Below are 17,915 nucleotides of genomic sequence, written 5' to 3' on the forward strand. Positions count from 1 at the left end.
CTAGTAATCCCTCTTCTTTCAATCTACCTATTGCTCATCGTAAAGGTACTAGGACTTGCACTTTACATCCCATATCTCGTTTTGTTTCTTATAGCTCTCTTTCTCCCTCTTTTCGTGCTTTTGCATCTTCTCTTTCCTCTATCTTGATTCCTAAAAATTGGCAGGAAGCACCTACAGATGGAAAGTGGAAGGTAACAATGTTGGAAGAAATGAGAGCACTACACAAAAATAATACGTGGGATCTTGTGGCTCTTCCTCCAGGGAAAAACCCAGTGGGATGTAAATGGGTCTTCGTGGTCAAACAAAAGGCTTATGGTTCGGTGGATAGGTATAAGGCACGCCTGGTTGCAAAGGGGTTCACTCAGACTTATAGAATTGACTATCAGGAGACCTTTGCACCAGTGGCAAAGCTCAACACCATCAGGGTGTTATTAGCTTGTGCTGCAAATCTTGGGTGGGATCTTCAGCAATTAGACGTGAAGAATGCCTTCCTCCATGGGGAGCTTAAGGAGGAGGTATATATGGACATTCCACCAGGCTTCTCTGATGACATGACTAGGGGCAAGGTCTGTAAATTGAAGCGTGCTCTTTATGGGTTGAAGCAGTCACCTAGGGTCTGGTTTGGCAGATTTCATAAGGCTATGGTTTCAGCAGGTTACAAGCAGAGCAATGTTGATCACACTTTGTTTATCAGACGAGTTGGTGACAAGGTTACTCTTCTCATAGTCTATTTGGATGATATTGTGGTCACTGGTAATGATGGTGCTGCAATCAGGGATTTGTAGCTTCTCCTTGGCCGTGAGTTTGAGGTCAAAGATCTTTGCCCTCTAAAATATTTTCTAGGGATTGAAGTTGCTCGCTCTTCAAAGGGCATCTTTCTTTCTCAAAGAAAATATGTCCTTGATCTATTGACTGAGACAAGGCTGCTAGGTTGTCATCCTTCAGATACTCCTATGGAAGCTACTACAAAACTTAGGGAGAAAGAGGGTAAGCCTGATGACAAGGGTGGTTATCGCGGTTAGTGGGCAAACTAATCTACCTTTCCCACACACGACCTGACATAGCAGTCGCTGTAAGTTTGGTGAGCCAGTTCATGCATGATCCCTATTCCTCTCATATGGATGCAGTCCGTCGTATTTTGAGGTATTTGAAGTCTGCTCCAGGAAAGGGAATCCTCCTATCTCCCAATGGTCACCTCAAGATTGAAGCTTATACTGATGCCGATTGGGCTGGTTCTACTGACAGGAAATCTATCTCTGGCTATTGTTCCTTTGTGGGTGGGAACCTTGTCACATGGCGTAGCAAAAAGCAGAATGTTGTGGCAAGGTCCAGTGCTGAAGCCGAGTTTCGTGCGATGGCCCAAGGCATTTGTGAACTTCTATGGCTTAGAGGATTATTGCAGGATATCGGTGTTGCTGTCCATCTTCCCATGATGCTTTATTGTGACAATAAAGCTGCCATTAGCATTGCTCATAACCCTGTCTAGCATGATCGCACTAAACATGTGGAGGTTGACAGACATTTCATCAAGGAAAAGCTTGAAGCCGACCTCATTTGTGTTCCCTTTGTGAAGTCTATTGAAGAACTGGCTGATGTGTTCACTGTGGGACTGAGTAGCAAGCTGTTTCATCCTATCTTAGTCAAGTTGGGCATGCATGATATATATGCTCCAACTTGAGGGGGAGTGTTAGATATATGGGCCACAATACCGTGGGGGGTATTCTGGACTTTTTTCCCTTTGTTATTTTATTTGTTTTGTATGTGGTTTAGTCCCACATTGCTCATGTACATATTTTTACTGTTTCATTACTCTTATAAATAAAGAGGTGCTTGGGATGAATAGATCATCCAAGCCATACCCTAATTTCAAATCTCTCTACAAATACTTTTTCTTCTTTTTTGGGGAGGGTACAAATACGCTGAAATTTCATGCATGGATTAAATTCATTGAAGTACATGTATAGATTACACCCACCATTTGGTAGCTCTTACCTAGTAGAGCTCCAAAGTGGAGGCTGGATTTGATTGGATGACCTAGTAAATAGTATTCCAACTATTGTATTATTTGCATGTTTGGAGGAATATGGATCCTTATTGAAATGTTTTTGGACAATTTCTAGTATCATCTGATTGAAGATAGTTTTTGGTCCAGTTCAGTCTCTTGGGTGGGAGTGTGGGACCCATTGTGTTGTGGGTATCTACCCTGGTGCTGCACCGCTTATGTGGCTACATTTAATTGGATGGCTTCTTCCTGTGCTGTCTAGCTAGATTGCTGCTCTAGTTGGCTGTAGGTTAATATACATGTGCGCTTTTTATATGCATCTATGTGGATTTGACAGGTTTATTAGCTTTCCTTTCCTTGCTGCAGCAAAATTTAGGGAAAGACTTGAACCAAATAAGGAGAGATGCCCACCTCATGTTTTGCAAGTTATAGAAGAAGAGCTCACAAAGCTACAGCTGTTAGAAGCCAGTTCAAGCGAGTTTAATGTCACTCGCAACTATCTTGATTGGCTCACGGCATTGCCTTGGGGTAACTACAGGTAGATATGTTTCTTTGGCAGGTGTGTGCATGCTCATATATTTGCATGCATTGTGTTTGTGTGCATGCCTTTCTAGTGTTCTGGGCCTCTGACATTGAATTGTTTGATGTACATGATATGTCACTCTTTGTTTCATGTTTCGAACTAGACAAAGCTCGTTGTGGTTTCAGGACACTAGTTTTTTAACTTATGATCATACCAGATAACTCAAGAGCACAGATTATAGATGGCAGCTTTGGATCTCTAAGCGATTCTGGACTTATGATTTGTCTTTCAGGGGTTATACTTAGGCAACTAAACTGTGCATTTTACCCCTTTTTTTTTTTTTGGGGGGGGGGGGGGGAGGGGATGGAGAGGGGAGGTTTGGTTGCTCATTTGATTTATGGAACTGCATCCAATTACTAATACCACTAATGTAGAAGAGGTTCAGCTAAGAAATAAGAACCACTCTACAGTTGGATCGATCACAGGTTGCAGCAGATCATCAAAATAGTAATAACACCAAATTAGAAACAAGGACAGAATTAAAAGGTTAGGGTTTAGCCAAACCAGCCAACTGATGCTTTTTTGAATCGAAGGTAGAGAATGATAGGGATAGGCTGCCTTCAAAATTCTGTTCACTTCTGATGGCTTGATGTGAAGTTATCAAGGATTCGTCAAAATAGAAGGTTAGGAGAAAACCTTCCACAACAGGTTGTTGGTGCTCTCTGCAGTAGCCGAGTGTGAGACTTGGTATGGGGAGTTTGATCTGTAGATTTGGGTCAGTTCTAATGGTGGGATATGGAGATGGGAGGCTGGGGATGAAAATAGAAAGTATGGAGATTATGGAAGTTTCAGGCCTGCAGTGGGGGTGGAAGTGAGGATCGAATGGAGGTAATGGTGGGAAGGTTGTATGCTCCAAAGATCAACTAAAACTGATAGTTGTTTGTAGAGATATGAATTTTACAAATCCCAGCACCTGATCTGGAAGAAAATTGGGCAGCAACAAGATGGCTCGATCCTTAATTGAAGAACAGCAGATCTGGAGTAGCAGCAGTAGCACTCGGATGGTCTTCTCAATGGTTGGAGTAGTCGCAATAACACAGCAGCAGTCAGGGATCGATGGAGAGACAGAGAAGATGGAGAAATAGAAAATAGAAGGATGGAGGATAGATGGATTAGGCTCTCTCAGCCAGGCTCCTTCAGCCCTTCAAGTCAATCACTCAACCTGAGAAGAAATCACACTTGCAGCAAACCAAAGCAATATTTTCATTCCTCATAATCAAATTGTGGGGGGGCTTCTAAAAGCCCTTACAAATATATGGAGGGCAAAGCTTGCTCCTCAAGAAAGAAGAAAATAGAAACTTAACTATTTAACTTCAATCTAAAAAAGTAGAAACTTTCCTAATTAACTTGACTGAAATAAAATAGTAACTAGGATTGACATGAAAATAGAAACTACTAAATACTAATTGATTCTAAAGCCTTCAAATCTCTTCAACTGAATCATGTGGACCCCACTTTAGATGGCTTAATAGGTGCAGCCAAACTCCATAGTCTGTGGTGCCCATCCTTTAAGTTGTCTCCATTGGTTCAGTTTAAAAGACTTTAAGATATTGACAAAACTGCCCCCACAGTTTCTTCTAGTAAATACCTCACCAAGCCAAATTAAGGGGATGGGACACTGTTCATGTGAACAGTGTTTTGGCCTTTTCTTCTTCTGGTTTTGATCTACATCAACCACAGAACAATTTCCCCAATGCACAGGGAAATGGCTTATGTTTCAGGTTGGGATGGGACATTTTGGAACATGGCTCAAATTGTTTTTCTATTATTTGTACACCATTATCTTACTAGTGTATTTTGTGCAGTTATTAACCAGGTATAATTAAGTGTTGTTATGAGGCTAACCTTCAAGGATGGAATGAGAAGAAACAATTACAATTTGTGTTGGTGCAGTGCTATCTAGTCTTCAGGGAATTCTTCATAGGTCCAAATGTTGCTTTTTTCAGGGAGTTATATATGCCTATATGGGACCAAAATGTTGCTGTTGTCAAGTCTGTGTTGATTTAGTGCCAACTAGTTTCATCTACCTTGAATTTGTCCTTGCCGATCTACTTCCAGTACTCCTTAAATTTTTTTATTTTCTCATATTGGAGTTCACTTTACCAATTCCTTTTCACCTTAGTTTGAAAGCAACATGCAATACTTTGAAGTGCTACCTTTTATCAGTAGACGTTATTCTTCTGAAGATCATGGAGTTATTGTTTTTTTTTTTCTCTTTCTGTTGAAAATGTAGTGACGAAAATTTCGATGTTCATCGTGCTCAAGAAATACTAGATGAAGACCATTATGGTCTAACTGATGTTAAGGAGCGTATATTGGAATTTATAGCTGTCGGAAAACTAAGAGGATCATCACAAGGTAAGTAAAATCTAATGTGATTCTGTTCAGCATTCATAGTTTGAATTTGATATATTGAATGGTATGATACTCCTTTCCTCAAAGTATTATGTTCTAGAAACATGTGCTACCTTATGCCATGGATTACGGAATTAGTTTCTGCATATGAAGGCTGTACCATATGAGGTTGAAATTACCCACCTATATGTATTATAGATTATGCTTTAATTTATATCTCATATTGGAAAATTTAATCCCTAATTTTGTATGTATGAAAACCTTGTCGCAAATTGTGCTTCTTCTTATGTAAATGTACTATTGTATAAACCAGATGCACTCTTAACTTGTGCCTCAAAGCCTTTTCCCTATTAATTGGGGTTGGCTAGATGAACCTTTGCATGAATCCACATAAGTTGTCTTCATTTGTCATTATTTCACTTCACATCCTTTTTGAGCATCCAACGTGCACGATACCACTCTATGCCAGTGCACATATTTGTCATTTTAAGTTCCTGCAGCTCTATCTGTTCCTAATTCTGTTTATTCTAGACTTGCAACTTTGTCTGCCTCAACATCCTCATTTCAGCTAAGGTAATACTACAAGGATGTCACATATTGACTATTAAGCTTACTGATGTTGCTACTTATGACCCAGTAGTATAAATAAACAAAGTAGAATGTTGGAACATGACATTACACAGGGGTGTTCAGAATGGGTTTTGAGTTCAATTAGGTCTTGACTGAGTTCAGGCGCAGGCGACAAGCCTGGCCTTGCTCCATGAATGAGACGATCATTCTGTTTCTGGGCTCTGTTCGCAGAATGACCCATCACCGAACTGGTCAATATTTCAGGTCAACTGGATTTTGTTCCTCGAGACTTAATTTTTCATGCATGGGGTGATCTGTTGCCCTTGATGCATGCACATGTAATGGTACAGTTGGTAAACTGTTGCATATGGATGGTTGATATCTTAAATTCCCAACCCCATTCTTAGATTGATAAATTTTTGCTGCCTATCTATGCAAGTTGAAGAACTGCACTACCTGAATCTTTGCATTGTCACACGTGACAACCATTTGCAGGAAAAATCATTTGTCTCTCTGGGCCTCCTGGAGTGGGTAAAACAAGCATTGGTCGTTCCGTTGCACGTGCCCTTAATCGGAAGTTCTATCGATTTTCTGTTGGAGGGTTGGCTGATGTCGCTGAAATCAAAGTGAATAGAAAATCCTTTTATTGACTAAGTCGTTAATGCATATTAATATTACACAATGCCTTTTATTTGCCTTATTAACTGCCTATACTGATTCAGGGGCATCGTCGAACCTATATTGGGGCCATGCCTGGAAAGATGGTGCAATGCCTTAAAAATGTGGGGACAGCTAACCCTCTGGTTCTGATTGATGAGATTGACAAGGTATTTTTTGGGAATACTACATAGCTTCCACACCTGAGTGAATTTGTTGCTTTTAATATCATTTTAGGTGATTTGGGCCCTCTTTGCATTTGGTCAAGCCTTTTATCTCATAGCACAGTGCTTTCTGACCATGCAACATTACAGCACTTTTCAAAATTGTGGTGTCAGATGTCCATGTTCATGTCCATGTCCATATCTGTGGTTGATACCAAAAACTTGTCTTTTCTATGTAAGACTCTATGATATTCAGAGTAGGTGTCATTTCAGGGACCCTCAATCTGTGTTGGATACTTGACACATACGTCAGTGTTATTATTACTGTGTGACCATGACATCAGTGCTTATATTTTTTTGACTATTTATGATAATCAAATGGCTGCACTTTATACTGAAAATGTTCTTCAACAGTTGGGAAGGGGGCATGCAGGTGATCCAGCAAGTGCTTTGTTGGAGCTTCTTGATCCAGAGCAAAATGCAAATTTTTTGGACCATTATCTTGATGTTCCCATTGATGTATCAAAGGTGAGTCACCACAGTGCCATGAATTATGGGGTTTCATCCATGTGAAATTTTTTTACAAGTATATATACTGCAGATGTTGGGACCCTTGAACCTCTTCCTCTTGCTTTTCCTTACTGTAGGTTCTTTTCGTCTGCACAGCAAATGTAGTGGAAATGATACCCAATCCTCTTCTGGACAGAATGGAGATTATTACCATTGCTGGTTACATCACTGATGAGAAGATGCACATTGCCAGAGATTATTTGGAAAAGACAACTCGGGAAGCTTGTGGTATCAAGCCAGAACAAGTATGGATTTGTTTGACCTTTTTGTATTTTCTTGTTGTATTAAATCCATGAGCTTATTATGATCTTATTGGATTGGATAAGTTGGCCTATATATCAAATTTTAGATTGAGATGAACAGTACAAAGACAATGCAAGTTTAGTGAGTTAATGATTAGTTAGATCATGTTCTTTACTTGGTTTCGTTGAAAAATAAAGATGTAGCATTAGTATTGCTATAATGAATTTTGATATGTTAAGGAAGTTTTAAGGATTACTTGAAAGTCACAAATTATGGGATCAAACTTATCCAAAAAAAGGATTTGTGTAATCAAATTGTAATATAGAATGCTCTAGTCGGGAGAGAATAATGGGAGACTTTCTTTTACCTGTGCTACAGATGCACTTCATTCACGGTGTTTATGATACATACACCAGTTGAGAGGTCTTGTCAAGGAACCTTAAAGATAAAATGATTATCTTATAGGATGATCATAACCTTTGCATATTTGATGAAGTGATACATTCCTTAGAATTCATCATACTAGCCCAATGGACCTGTTGGATACACTGAGCTTAAAGCTTCCTCCGGGTCTGATTCTGACCGCAGCTTTTCTAACATACTTGAATTTGCCTTAAATCTTTATCTTTGAGATTTTCTAATCTAGATCAGAAATATCTCTATTCGACTTGATGGCTTTATCTGTAGTGAAATATGAAACCTCAACATCATCAACATATGAAAATGCTTTAGTATTTTTTCAGTCAAGCAAAAGGACTCTCTTTGTGTTTTTATCTTTTTGGGTACTCAAAAGGAGTTTCTCTTTGACACCTTGAAGTTTTGAAATTTACTCCCAATTCATTAAATTTGGGTAATCCAGTGGTCATTCTCCTAATGAGTAACTTGTAATTCCATGGTGAAGTTTTCTTAATATGTTCTATTTTGATTAATAACTTATGAGAAAGAGTACCTTAATGTTCAATAACTATTCTTGCTAGGTTGAAGTGACCGATGCAGCTCTTCTTGCTCTAATAGAAAATTACTGCCGAGAAGCAGGAGTCCGGAATTTACAAAAACACATTGAGAAGATTTACCGCAAGGTTTGCTTGGATGTTCTATTTCAGTTTGCATTATGAACTTGGATGCTTACAACTACATTAGGCCTTTCTATAATCAAATTTTTTTTTATAGATTAATAGATTCTTATTGCTAACCAAGTTGGCTTCACAATTTATAACAATTCCTTGTAACTTTAGACTTATAATAAACAAAATTGCTCTCTTCCTATGTTATTAGTTATTAGAGGTACGAGTTTGTATGAGAAGGCCATATTGGAAGTACTAAGCTACCATAACTCCATAAGAAGTTTTTTCATGGGCTCCCTGGAACCCTAGTATATGGTGTGTGGCCTTCGCTGTTATAAGCTGTAGAACTATGGTTACTTATGGCTAGATGGTCCAAACTCCATGAATTGTAGAGTGGTATCTGTTGGTTTTGGAACCCACGAGACTACTTCTGTGCCCTTTCCGAAGGTCGAATATTCTGATTTAGTCTCTAGAGATGCACCAATAATAAGAAAAAATATCCACTAGAAAACCCCAGAAATGAAATTGAGAAAAATAAAAATGAAAAGTTGGTATTGAGGTACTTAATGTGGCCCTAACTTAGCATTGTGCTTCAACTAATTGACAGATTGCTTTGCAACTTGTGAGGAAAGGGGAATCAAATGAACCATCTCAAGTTATTGGACCTAGTGAAGCTGAAGAGAAATCTGTTGATGGATTGACTGAAGCTGTGGTAGTAGAGGAAACCCAGATTGGTTCTGAACAAGGAGAAAGTAGCAATGAAAAGCTGGGCAGTGAAATGCCTGCAATTGCTGACCAAATCCAGACAGATCTGCAAGCTGATGAAACGTGTAAAGATGATCAAACAGTTGATTCAACGGTATGTGCTCCAAAAACCAAAATTTTTGTTCATTTGTCCAGAGTGTGCAAGAGGAAGAAGATTGTAAGAGGAGCTGCAACCTGCTTTAACAAATAACAACAAGATTTACTGGTGTTCAATTGGCAAGAAAGTGAACGGAAATTTGGAAAATTCCTAGATACCTAATATTCTCTTGATTGACCCTTTGTTTTTCGTTGCCATTGTGTAAGGTTTTGAGAGAGAAACTGTCTTCTCTAGGTGGAAAGTTTCCAATATTTTTCTTTTCCTTTCGAAATCCATCTGAATCCTTCAAAGAATTTTTTCTTTTCATTTTTTTATATTAAATTTTTTTTTCTTCCTTTCTCTTGACAAATGGACCTAGCCATAATCTTTGATGATGATTATAATATGTGGACTTAAAAACTGTGGTTTGAATGCATTTTGTAATTTTGTTGTGCCTATAGTTGGAATTTTTCAGACAAATTAATTCTTGTACTAGGTCTTTATTTCCATTGACAAAATCATATTGGCTCCATCTGGCTGGTAGAAAAGGGAAGGGATGGCAAGTGAAATTAAAACAAAAGTCGGATGGAAACTTTTCTAATCATTGTTATAGTTGTCAAGGCGTCGCTTAGGCGACAAGGCGTTCTCTTAAGGGTAAAGCGACCTATCCCCTTGGTTTCCAAGTTGCCACCTAGGCACTGCCTTGGAATATTTATTATTTGATGTAGTTTGTGGAATGATTTTATGAATGTTCGTTGATTAATGTTTGATAGATCTTTTTATATGTTATATTGTTGCTGAAATATGTGTATGACATGTGTATATGTACACGATACACCCTACTAAACACTAATTCATAGAACTAAAGCCCCCTCACACAGTCACACTTCTGCTTGCCTTACTAAGCAAGGTACCTGGCCATCACCTTGGGTTCACTAGGCATCTTGACAACTATGATAGTGGCAAAAAATGATTATGTAACTAAAAAGTTTTTCAATTCTAGGAATAGATTTTTTTTAAGAACTTTTTTAACCAAACACCCTGGATTTGAATAGAAAAATAAATATTCCATTTGAAAGTTGGACCGTGTTTTCTTCCACCCACGAGGAATGGGATTCCAACGGGCGTCGGATGGGCGGGAGAGGGCATCATAAGGGTGTTTTGGGAAAATACTAAAACCCTATAGGGGTTTGTGAACCCTAAGATGGTGGGTGCACCGTCCTCTATGGGTGGAGGAAAACTTTGTCCTTGAAAGTATAACTACCATATTTGGTAAGATTTTGAGTTAGTCACACAACCAACAACAACAAAAAACTCAGCCTTATCCCAACTTAATGGGGTCGGCTACATGGATAAAAAAAAATGGAGAATGGACACTGACAAATGAAAGGTGGCAAATGCAAAGAGAACAAAAAGATTGAAATAAGAGGAACGATGCACAACCTAGCAAGTCAGGAGAATCTTAGCTAAATGGGGTCTGCTACATGGAGCCTTGACCTCCAGTAGGCTCTATCCGAAGTCATACTTGGTAGAAGACCTAGACTATGCATGTCCTTCCTCACAACTTCTCCTATGGTCATTTTAGGCCTACCCCTACCTCTTTTATTTCCTTTGATCAAGATTGTCACTTCTTACTGGGGCGTCCCTTGGCCTCCGTAGAACATGACCATACCACCGCAAACAACTCTCTCGAAGCTTATCATTGATTGAGGCAACTCCCAAGTCAACTCTAATACGTTCATTTCTTATTTTTTCCGCACATCCATCTTAACATCCTCATCTCTGCTACTCGTAACTTCTCAATATGACATTTCTTAACTGCCCAACATTCTGCCCCATACATGCTAGCGGGTCGTACAACAGTCTTATACAACTTTCTTTTAAGCTTTAATGGAATACATCAATCACACAGTACGCCGGATGCACCTCTCCACTTCATCCGTCCCACTTTAATTCTTTGTTAGACATCATTCTCTATGTCAACTTCCTTATTTATGATTGACCCCAAATATCCAAAACAGTCACTTTGCGGTATCTCCCTTTTCCCAATTCACACCATGTCAGTATCCAACATAGCATGGCTGAAATTACACGTCATATATTCTGTCTTCGTTCTACTAATCTTAAACTTGTTTCCAAGGTTGATCTCCATAGCTCTAACTTAGCCTTAATCTCTGTTTTTGTCTCATCTACCAAAACGATATCATCGGCGAAGAACATACACTACGTGACCTCTCCTTGAATGCTCTTGATTAGGTCTCCATGATAAGTGCGAAGAGGTAAGGGCTTAATGCAGAACCCTGATGTAACCCAATTGTGATTGGGAATTCCTTGCCCTGGCCTCCCACAGATCTCCACTTGTCACCACGCCCTCATACATATCTTTAATTACATTAACATATTTACTCAACATCCCTTTCTTCACTAGAACATGTCAGATTAAATCTGTAGGCACTTGGTCATAGGCTTTTTCTAGGTCAATGAAGACCATATGATTGCTATCTCTATATCTTTCCATGAGCCTCCTCAATAAGTAGATAGCTTCTGTCGTGGATCTACCTATCATAAAGCCAAATGGGTTTACCGAGATACGAGTCCCTCTTCTCAAACGAACTTCAATAACCTTCTCCCAAAGCTTCATAGTGTGACTCATTAGCTTTATATTTCTATAGTTATTGCAGCTTTTGATATCACCTTTATTTTTGTAGATCGGGACTACAATGCTTCTTCTCCATTCATCTAACATCTTCTTTGTGTGCATAATCCTGTTAAACAGATTGGCTAACCAAAAAACCCCACAACTTCCTATGGTTTTCCACACTTCTATTAGAATCTCATCTGGGCCTGGTGTCTTGCTTACTTTCATCTTTTTTAAGGCTTCTTTAACTACCGCCACACTAACCTTTCGTACATATCTTTGGCGAGTGGTATCTTGCTGAATAATGTAATCGTCAGAGTCATTTCTACTCGAACTATCTCCATTTGGTAGGTCACAGATATACTCATATATTCATCCCATCTCTTCACAATGTCTCATCCCTTACCAACACTCTTCCATCATCTCCCTTGATACACCTCACCTGATCGAAATCTCTATTCTTCCTTTCTCTCATCTTAGCTATCTTATAGATAGCTTTTTCCCCTTCTTTTGTGTTTAGGTTGATATAGAGATCCTCATATTTCTTTTCACTAGCCGTCTCCACAATCTTCTTAGCTTCGTTTCTTGCAACATAATACCTTTTCTTATCCTCTAGATCATTAGTCCTTTGCCATGAATGCAAAATTTCCAACTTTCCATTTTCTTTTTTAAACTAATTTCACTTTCTCTTCTTTTTCCTTTACATACATTAGAACAAGAAAAGGTAAGTATTGAGAGGGGAGGAATGCAACACCAGTAAGCCCTTATTCTTTAATGTGGTTTGTTAATTAAACTAAGTAACAACCTAGTGCAAGAATTCAAACGTCAAGGAATTCCAGCCATAGTTGCTATAAAACTAGTAATGACAAGTGAAATTTGAGTTTTCCACCACAATGTTTACTTCCCCACTGTAATCACCATCAAGAGATTATTGCTGCTCTTGTTTGACAAGAGACTAAAAGAATTTGTGCAGAATATTATTAATTCATTTGTTATGTTCGGATGGATTGATTTGAAAGGAAAAGGATTTGAGAACTTTCTACTTTATGCGATCCACTTGAAACTTGAAAGCAAATGTTCCCATTGTCTCACAAATTGGTTTGAAAATTTTGATTAAATAAGAACTTTGGTGGCTATTTTTTTTGGGAGGGGGGGGTGATAAGTGCTCAGCTGGCTACATTGTCCATCACTTTCCAAATGTTGATCCTTTCTTTTCAAATTTGGGATGGATAGGAATCATAGGATTCCTTCTACATTAGCCACATGTTTGGTTGTACAACTTAGTCATATCATTCTCACTTGTATGGAACTTGCTTTTCCCTGTATTATCAATACTTTTTCAGAACATATTTTTTGAACATTTCTGAAAGCTTCGTTTTTCCATGCAGTAAACTCTGTTTGGGCCATTAGTGTCACCAAATTTATAAAAGGTGACAGGCTTAATATGTCCAAATAAACTGCTGCATGGTGGGAAGTGGTAGGATCCATTCAGCCAAGCTACAGCATGTTCCATGCACCAAGTAGTTGCCCTTATAGACTTCTTTCTTTCTAAGGGGGTCCCAAATTATCTATCCAACTTCAATTATTAGGAGTAGATTTCCCCTCCAAAATTTACTCTGACTGATCTTGGTATTTATTAAGTACCTTCCCTGCCCTTGTTTTCATACAATTCATTTATATGTCTTACTGACAGGAAAATATAGGAACTGAGGGAGTCCAAGAAAATGAAGCAAGCAAGGCATTTGATAAGGTTGTGATTGATGCAGCAAATCTATCTGATTTTGTTGGCAAGCCTGTTTTCCATGCTGAACGCATCTATGATAAGACACCGGTTGGAGTTGTTATGGGTCTTGCATGGACTGCAATGGGTGGTTCGACACTTTATATAGAGACCACCCTAGTGGAGCAAGGAGAAGGAAAAGGAATACTCAATGTCACTGGGCAGCTTGGAGATGTCATGAAAGAGAGTGCCCAGATAGCCCACACAGTTGCTAGAGCAATATTGCTCGAGAAAGAAACGGATAACCCCTTCTTTGCTAATTCAAAACTCCACCTCCATGTGCCTGCTGGGGCCACACCAAAGGATGGGCCAAGTGCTGGCTGCACCATGATCACATCAATGCTGTCTCTAGCCATGAAGAAGCCTGTAAAGGAGGATCTAGCAATGACTGGAGAAGTAACGTTGACAGGAAGGATCCTTCCAATTGGTGGGGTATGTAAAATTAAACTGAACTGTATTCTCTTTAAATGCTTCTTTATTACTTTGTTTAGTCTCAATATTTTCTTGGAGTTCACAAAATGCAAAACTTTGATGTTTCAAGTGAATATGTATGTCGGAAAAAATTCCATAAATGAGACATGGAGCTATGCCTTATCCCCTAAAATGTATGAGGCTGCCCTTACTCTTAAGTATGAATGTCATTATCTTGATTGTTGGATCCCCACTTCTTTTAATCCGTAAGCTATGTTGCAATATTTGCTGAAAAATCTATCTTTTAACAAAATTTCAGCCTTCCTATTGTTTTTTTCCCCCCAATTTCAAAGCTCCACGCGGTTAGACGCCATCTGAAGTAAAATAAAATTTTCCTTGCTGAAGTAAAGTTGATGTATAGTGGTGTAAGAAAATGTGGTCCACAACACAAAGAGAGCAGGAGTTCAAAATTTTCAGTTGTATTTCTCCAGAAAATAAAAATCATTACTCAGCAAGAAAAATCATGTGCAGTGTTAAAAATTTGCATTACAACCGAACGTGTGGAAATTGATTTTCAATGTAGAATGTGTTGATTTCTTTCCAGTTTTGGCTATTTTCACCAAGTCACTTTCGTTCACTAACCTCCTTTTACTTTACCAATTTAAATATTATTTTACTTAATATATGACAAGACACCTGAACATGTGAACATTTCACAAAGGGCTGTACCCAGTGCACAGGGCTCCGGCGTTTTGCCGGGTCTGGGAGAGGTAGATGGTAGGCAGCCTTACCCCCTTCACGGAGAGGCTGATTCCCAGTACTCAAACCCGCGCCACTGTGCTGGCGGTAATGAGACCTAAGTCAACAATTCATGAAGACCTTAATATTTTTTTGTCTGTGGACACATTCTTTGAAGAGCAAGGTCTCAAGCCATATTCTTTGAATTGCCAATCATTGACCTTTATTTTCTTCTACAAGCACCAGTCATCTTCTATAACTGTAGTATCAAAGATTAGATATTTTTTGCTTTCAAGAAAACCATATAAAACCGAACTTCAGCCTTTAAATTAAATATTATCCCTTCATCTGTTGAGCTTTGGAGTCCATAATTGAAGCTGCCATAGGTATAAGCATTTTTTGTGTGCTTTCCACATTTTTATATAGTTGTTGGATGACCCTCTGGGTGGAATGATCAGAATAACTTATTTCTAATTTGGCAAATAAACAGGTCAAAGAGAAGACAATAGCAGCGAGAAGGAGCAATGTGAAGACTGTGATATTCCCTTCAGCTAACAGGAGGGACTTTGATGAGCTTGCTGCCAATGTGAAAGAAGGCCTTGAAGTTCACTTTGTGGATGATTACAGTCAGATATTCAATTTGGCTATTGGTGGGGACCAAGATACAGGAAAATAAAATCTGTTTAGTTGGGAGTCCTTAGCTTTTTGGGCACTGAAGTTAAACCTTTCTTGAAGCACGCAGTTGCTCCCGAGGCAGTGGCAGTTTTGTAGGTGCAGATATTTTCACTGTTTCCAGAGCTTCACAGAAAGGTACATGATCGTCACTTGGTAAATGCAAGATTCTTCATTATTTGTTTGAAAATTTTCACAGCTGAGAAAGACATTAAAGATTCGTTAATTGCTCGACCCAGGGAAGATATGCCATTATTTGTTTTCCCATGTAAAATCACACATTCTGTAACAATATGATTATTAATTTTTCAAGTGGTGAGGTGCTATAACATTTGTTTTGAAACAATTGTGAACTCATTTATCAGAAGAGAAATAATTATGAACATTGCTCATATATTTTAAATGCTTATTTATATTGCATAGCCTTAAAAGTTTTTAAAAAAAAAGAAAAGAAAAAAAAAAGAGGGTGGAGGGTGGGGGGTGGGGGGGGGGGGGGAGGAGACATGAAATAGGTTTTAAAAATAGAATAAACTTTTGTAATTGTTACATTATACGAATGTGTAATCTACTACATTGTTTTCATTATATTTAGTACTATTTTTTGGGCCAAGAGTTCTCTGTGGGGTAGCGTGGCCCCTGTGCATGCATGGGGACCAATGGGAGAGCATGCAGTGCTATGAACAGGGCGGTCATTATCGTCATTCATGGGGGTAGGGTGGTCATCTCGGGGATTAAAATCTTTTTCAATTTCTGAAATGCAGTTTGGGGGTGGGATGTCGCTACCTGGCAGGCGTGACAACCAACGGTCCAAGCTCAATTCAGCTAGGTGTTTTTTTCTTTCTCCTTGATTTCGGACCATTGGATGTCGCACCTGCCAGGTGGTGACATCCAACCCCTGAATTGCACCTCATTGCATTTTGTGTCACCAACCCTTAGAACTGCACCTCACTGCATTTTTAGGGAATTGGAGGATTTTTTTCCTCATTTCGGCCCTCTTTGTCTAGGCGTAGGACGCACACCCCTCATAGAGAGTTTTTCTCTTATTTTTTTTTTATTTACTTCTCAAATCAAATCAAAGGTTCCGTTTAGTTGGAAGGGGAATTAAAGGTAAGGGATGGGAAATTTTTCAAACTTAAAAAAGAAACTTTTGTAATCATTACCCCATGTGATTGTATCAACTACTTAAGTTTCTTATCATATCTAGTAAAAATACATTTTACATGTAATATTTATTTTACATTTTAAACCAAAGGAAAATAGATGCAAAGTAAGATAAAATTTAATAACCAAATATAGAATGATTTTGAGTTAGATATATTGTCACATGGGGTAATGATTAAAAAAATTCCTTTTTCAAACATGAAAAGCTCACTTCCCTTCCCTTTAATTCCCCTTGCAACAAACGGAGCCTAAGGGATTTGGATGCAAATGAAAGTAAGATTTAGTAATCAATTTTAGAATAATCTGGAGTTAGCGAACAATCATATTAGGTAACGATTACAAAAGTATTTTTTAGGTTTGATTAAGCTTCACTTCCTTTCCCTTGTAATCAGATGTGAACGTAGTGATGGGGAGTGTTTGTTTTGTATTGCAGCTAAACTACGAAGGTAAGATCAGAAGAGATATAAATATGGAGAAAAGGGAAGGGAAGGGAAGGGGAGGGGGGAGGGTTACATAAATGGGGTTAAAAGAAAGAAGAAAACCGACTACATATTGCTGTGTTACTTCTAGATGGATTGCATGTTTATTCGGCAATGGTTTAAAATCAATGGATTGTAAATCATTGTGAAAACTTGGATAACATTCAATGTAGTTTTAAAAAATAGACCCTTTTCAAATTTTGAAAACATCTTTGATTCATTTAGATTCAAGCCTTTCTCATATTATTCTTCTTTTAATCAAATTCTTCATTTAACAAAGGATTTATTCTTCTTTTAGAATTAAGTCTGAATTCAAGTTTGTAAACTGAAAAGGTGATAGTATCATTGAATATTTTGATTCCTACACATTGGCAATATGCATTAATCTCTTCGATTTATTTTTCACCATTAGAAATTTTATTTTACTTCACATGTAATCAAAAGGGGCAAGAGAAGAGTGGCCATCACTTGATAATTTTTTGTGTTAGTGACAAGTAATCAACCTACAAAGTGAAAACTAAGTGGGTTAAGCTATATGAATCCTTTTGTTCTGAAATAAATATGGGAATCTTGTGAATTGGCTAAGTTTTTTGTAAAATAAAATTCAACTCAGCCTTATCTCAATTAAATGGGGTTAGTTATATTAATCTTTTTTTTTTTTCAAATAGTTTCTTTAAGCTATAATTATAACTAGTCTTAAGCAATGTTTGTCTATCCTCACTTCTCATAGAGTCATTTTAGGCCTACCCCAGTACCCCACCCCCACCCACCCCCGCCCCCTCTTTAGCTCCTTTAGTCTGAATCACTTGTCTATAGGGATGTAAATGGATATTCGTAAATCAGTATTTGATCCGCGTTCGTATTCGTTTAGGAGAATTCGAATCCGTTTGAAACTAATCGGATACGAATATGATAATCCCCCTATCCGATCGATTATTATTCGATTCGTTTAGCAGTCCGACGGTAATAAAATATCTGAAATATAAC

General features: G+C 38.3%; 1 protein-coding gene across 2 annotated transcripts in view; it reads left to right on the forward strand.

Annotated features, from left to right (window-relative positions):
• Positions 1-15,350, forward strand: part of LOC122668035 (lon protease homolog, mitochondrial-like) — a 64,759-nt gene extending 49,409 nt beyond the window's left edge. For both annotated transcript variants that reach the window (XM_043864566.1, XM_043864568.1), the window contains 10 exons: positions 2,369-2,540; positions 4,819-4,943; positions 6,006-6,136; positions 6,233-6,337; positions 6,746-6,859; positions 6,979-7,146; positions 8,122-8,223; positions 8,816-9,067; positions 13,381-13,899; positions 15,107-15,350. In XM_043864566.1, coding sequence (XP_043720501.1) covers positions 2,369-2,540; positions 4,819-4,943; positions 6,006-6,136; positions 6,233-6,337; positions 6,746-6,859; positions 6,979-7,146; positions 8,122-8,223; positions 8,816-9,067; positions 13,381-13,899; positions 15,107-15,292 — 1,874 coding nt within the window. In that variant the 3' untranslated portion in view covers positions 15,293-15,350. The remainder of the gene's footprint in view (positions 1-2,368; positions 2,541-4,818; positions 4,944-6,005; positions 6,137-6,232; positions 6,338-6,745; positions 6,860-6,978; positions 7,147-8,121; positions 8,224-8,815; positions 9,068-13,380; positions 13,900-15,106) is intronic.
• The last annotated feature ends 2,565 nt before the right edge of the window (positions 15,351-17,915 follow it).

Source organism: Telopea speciosissima, chromosome 7 (genome assembly GCF_018873765.1).
Source record: "Telopea speciosissima isolate NSW1024214 ecotype Mountain lineage chromosome 7, Tspe_v1, whole genome shotgun sequence".
Taxonomy (NCBI): Eukaryota; Viridiplantae; Streptophyta; class Magnoliopsida; order Proteales; family Proteaceae; genus Telopea; species Telopea speciosissima.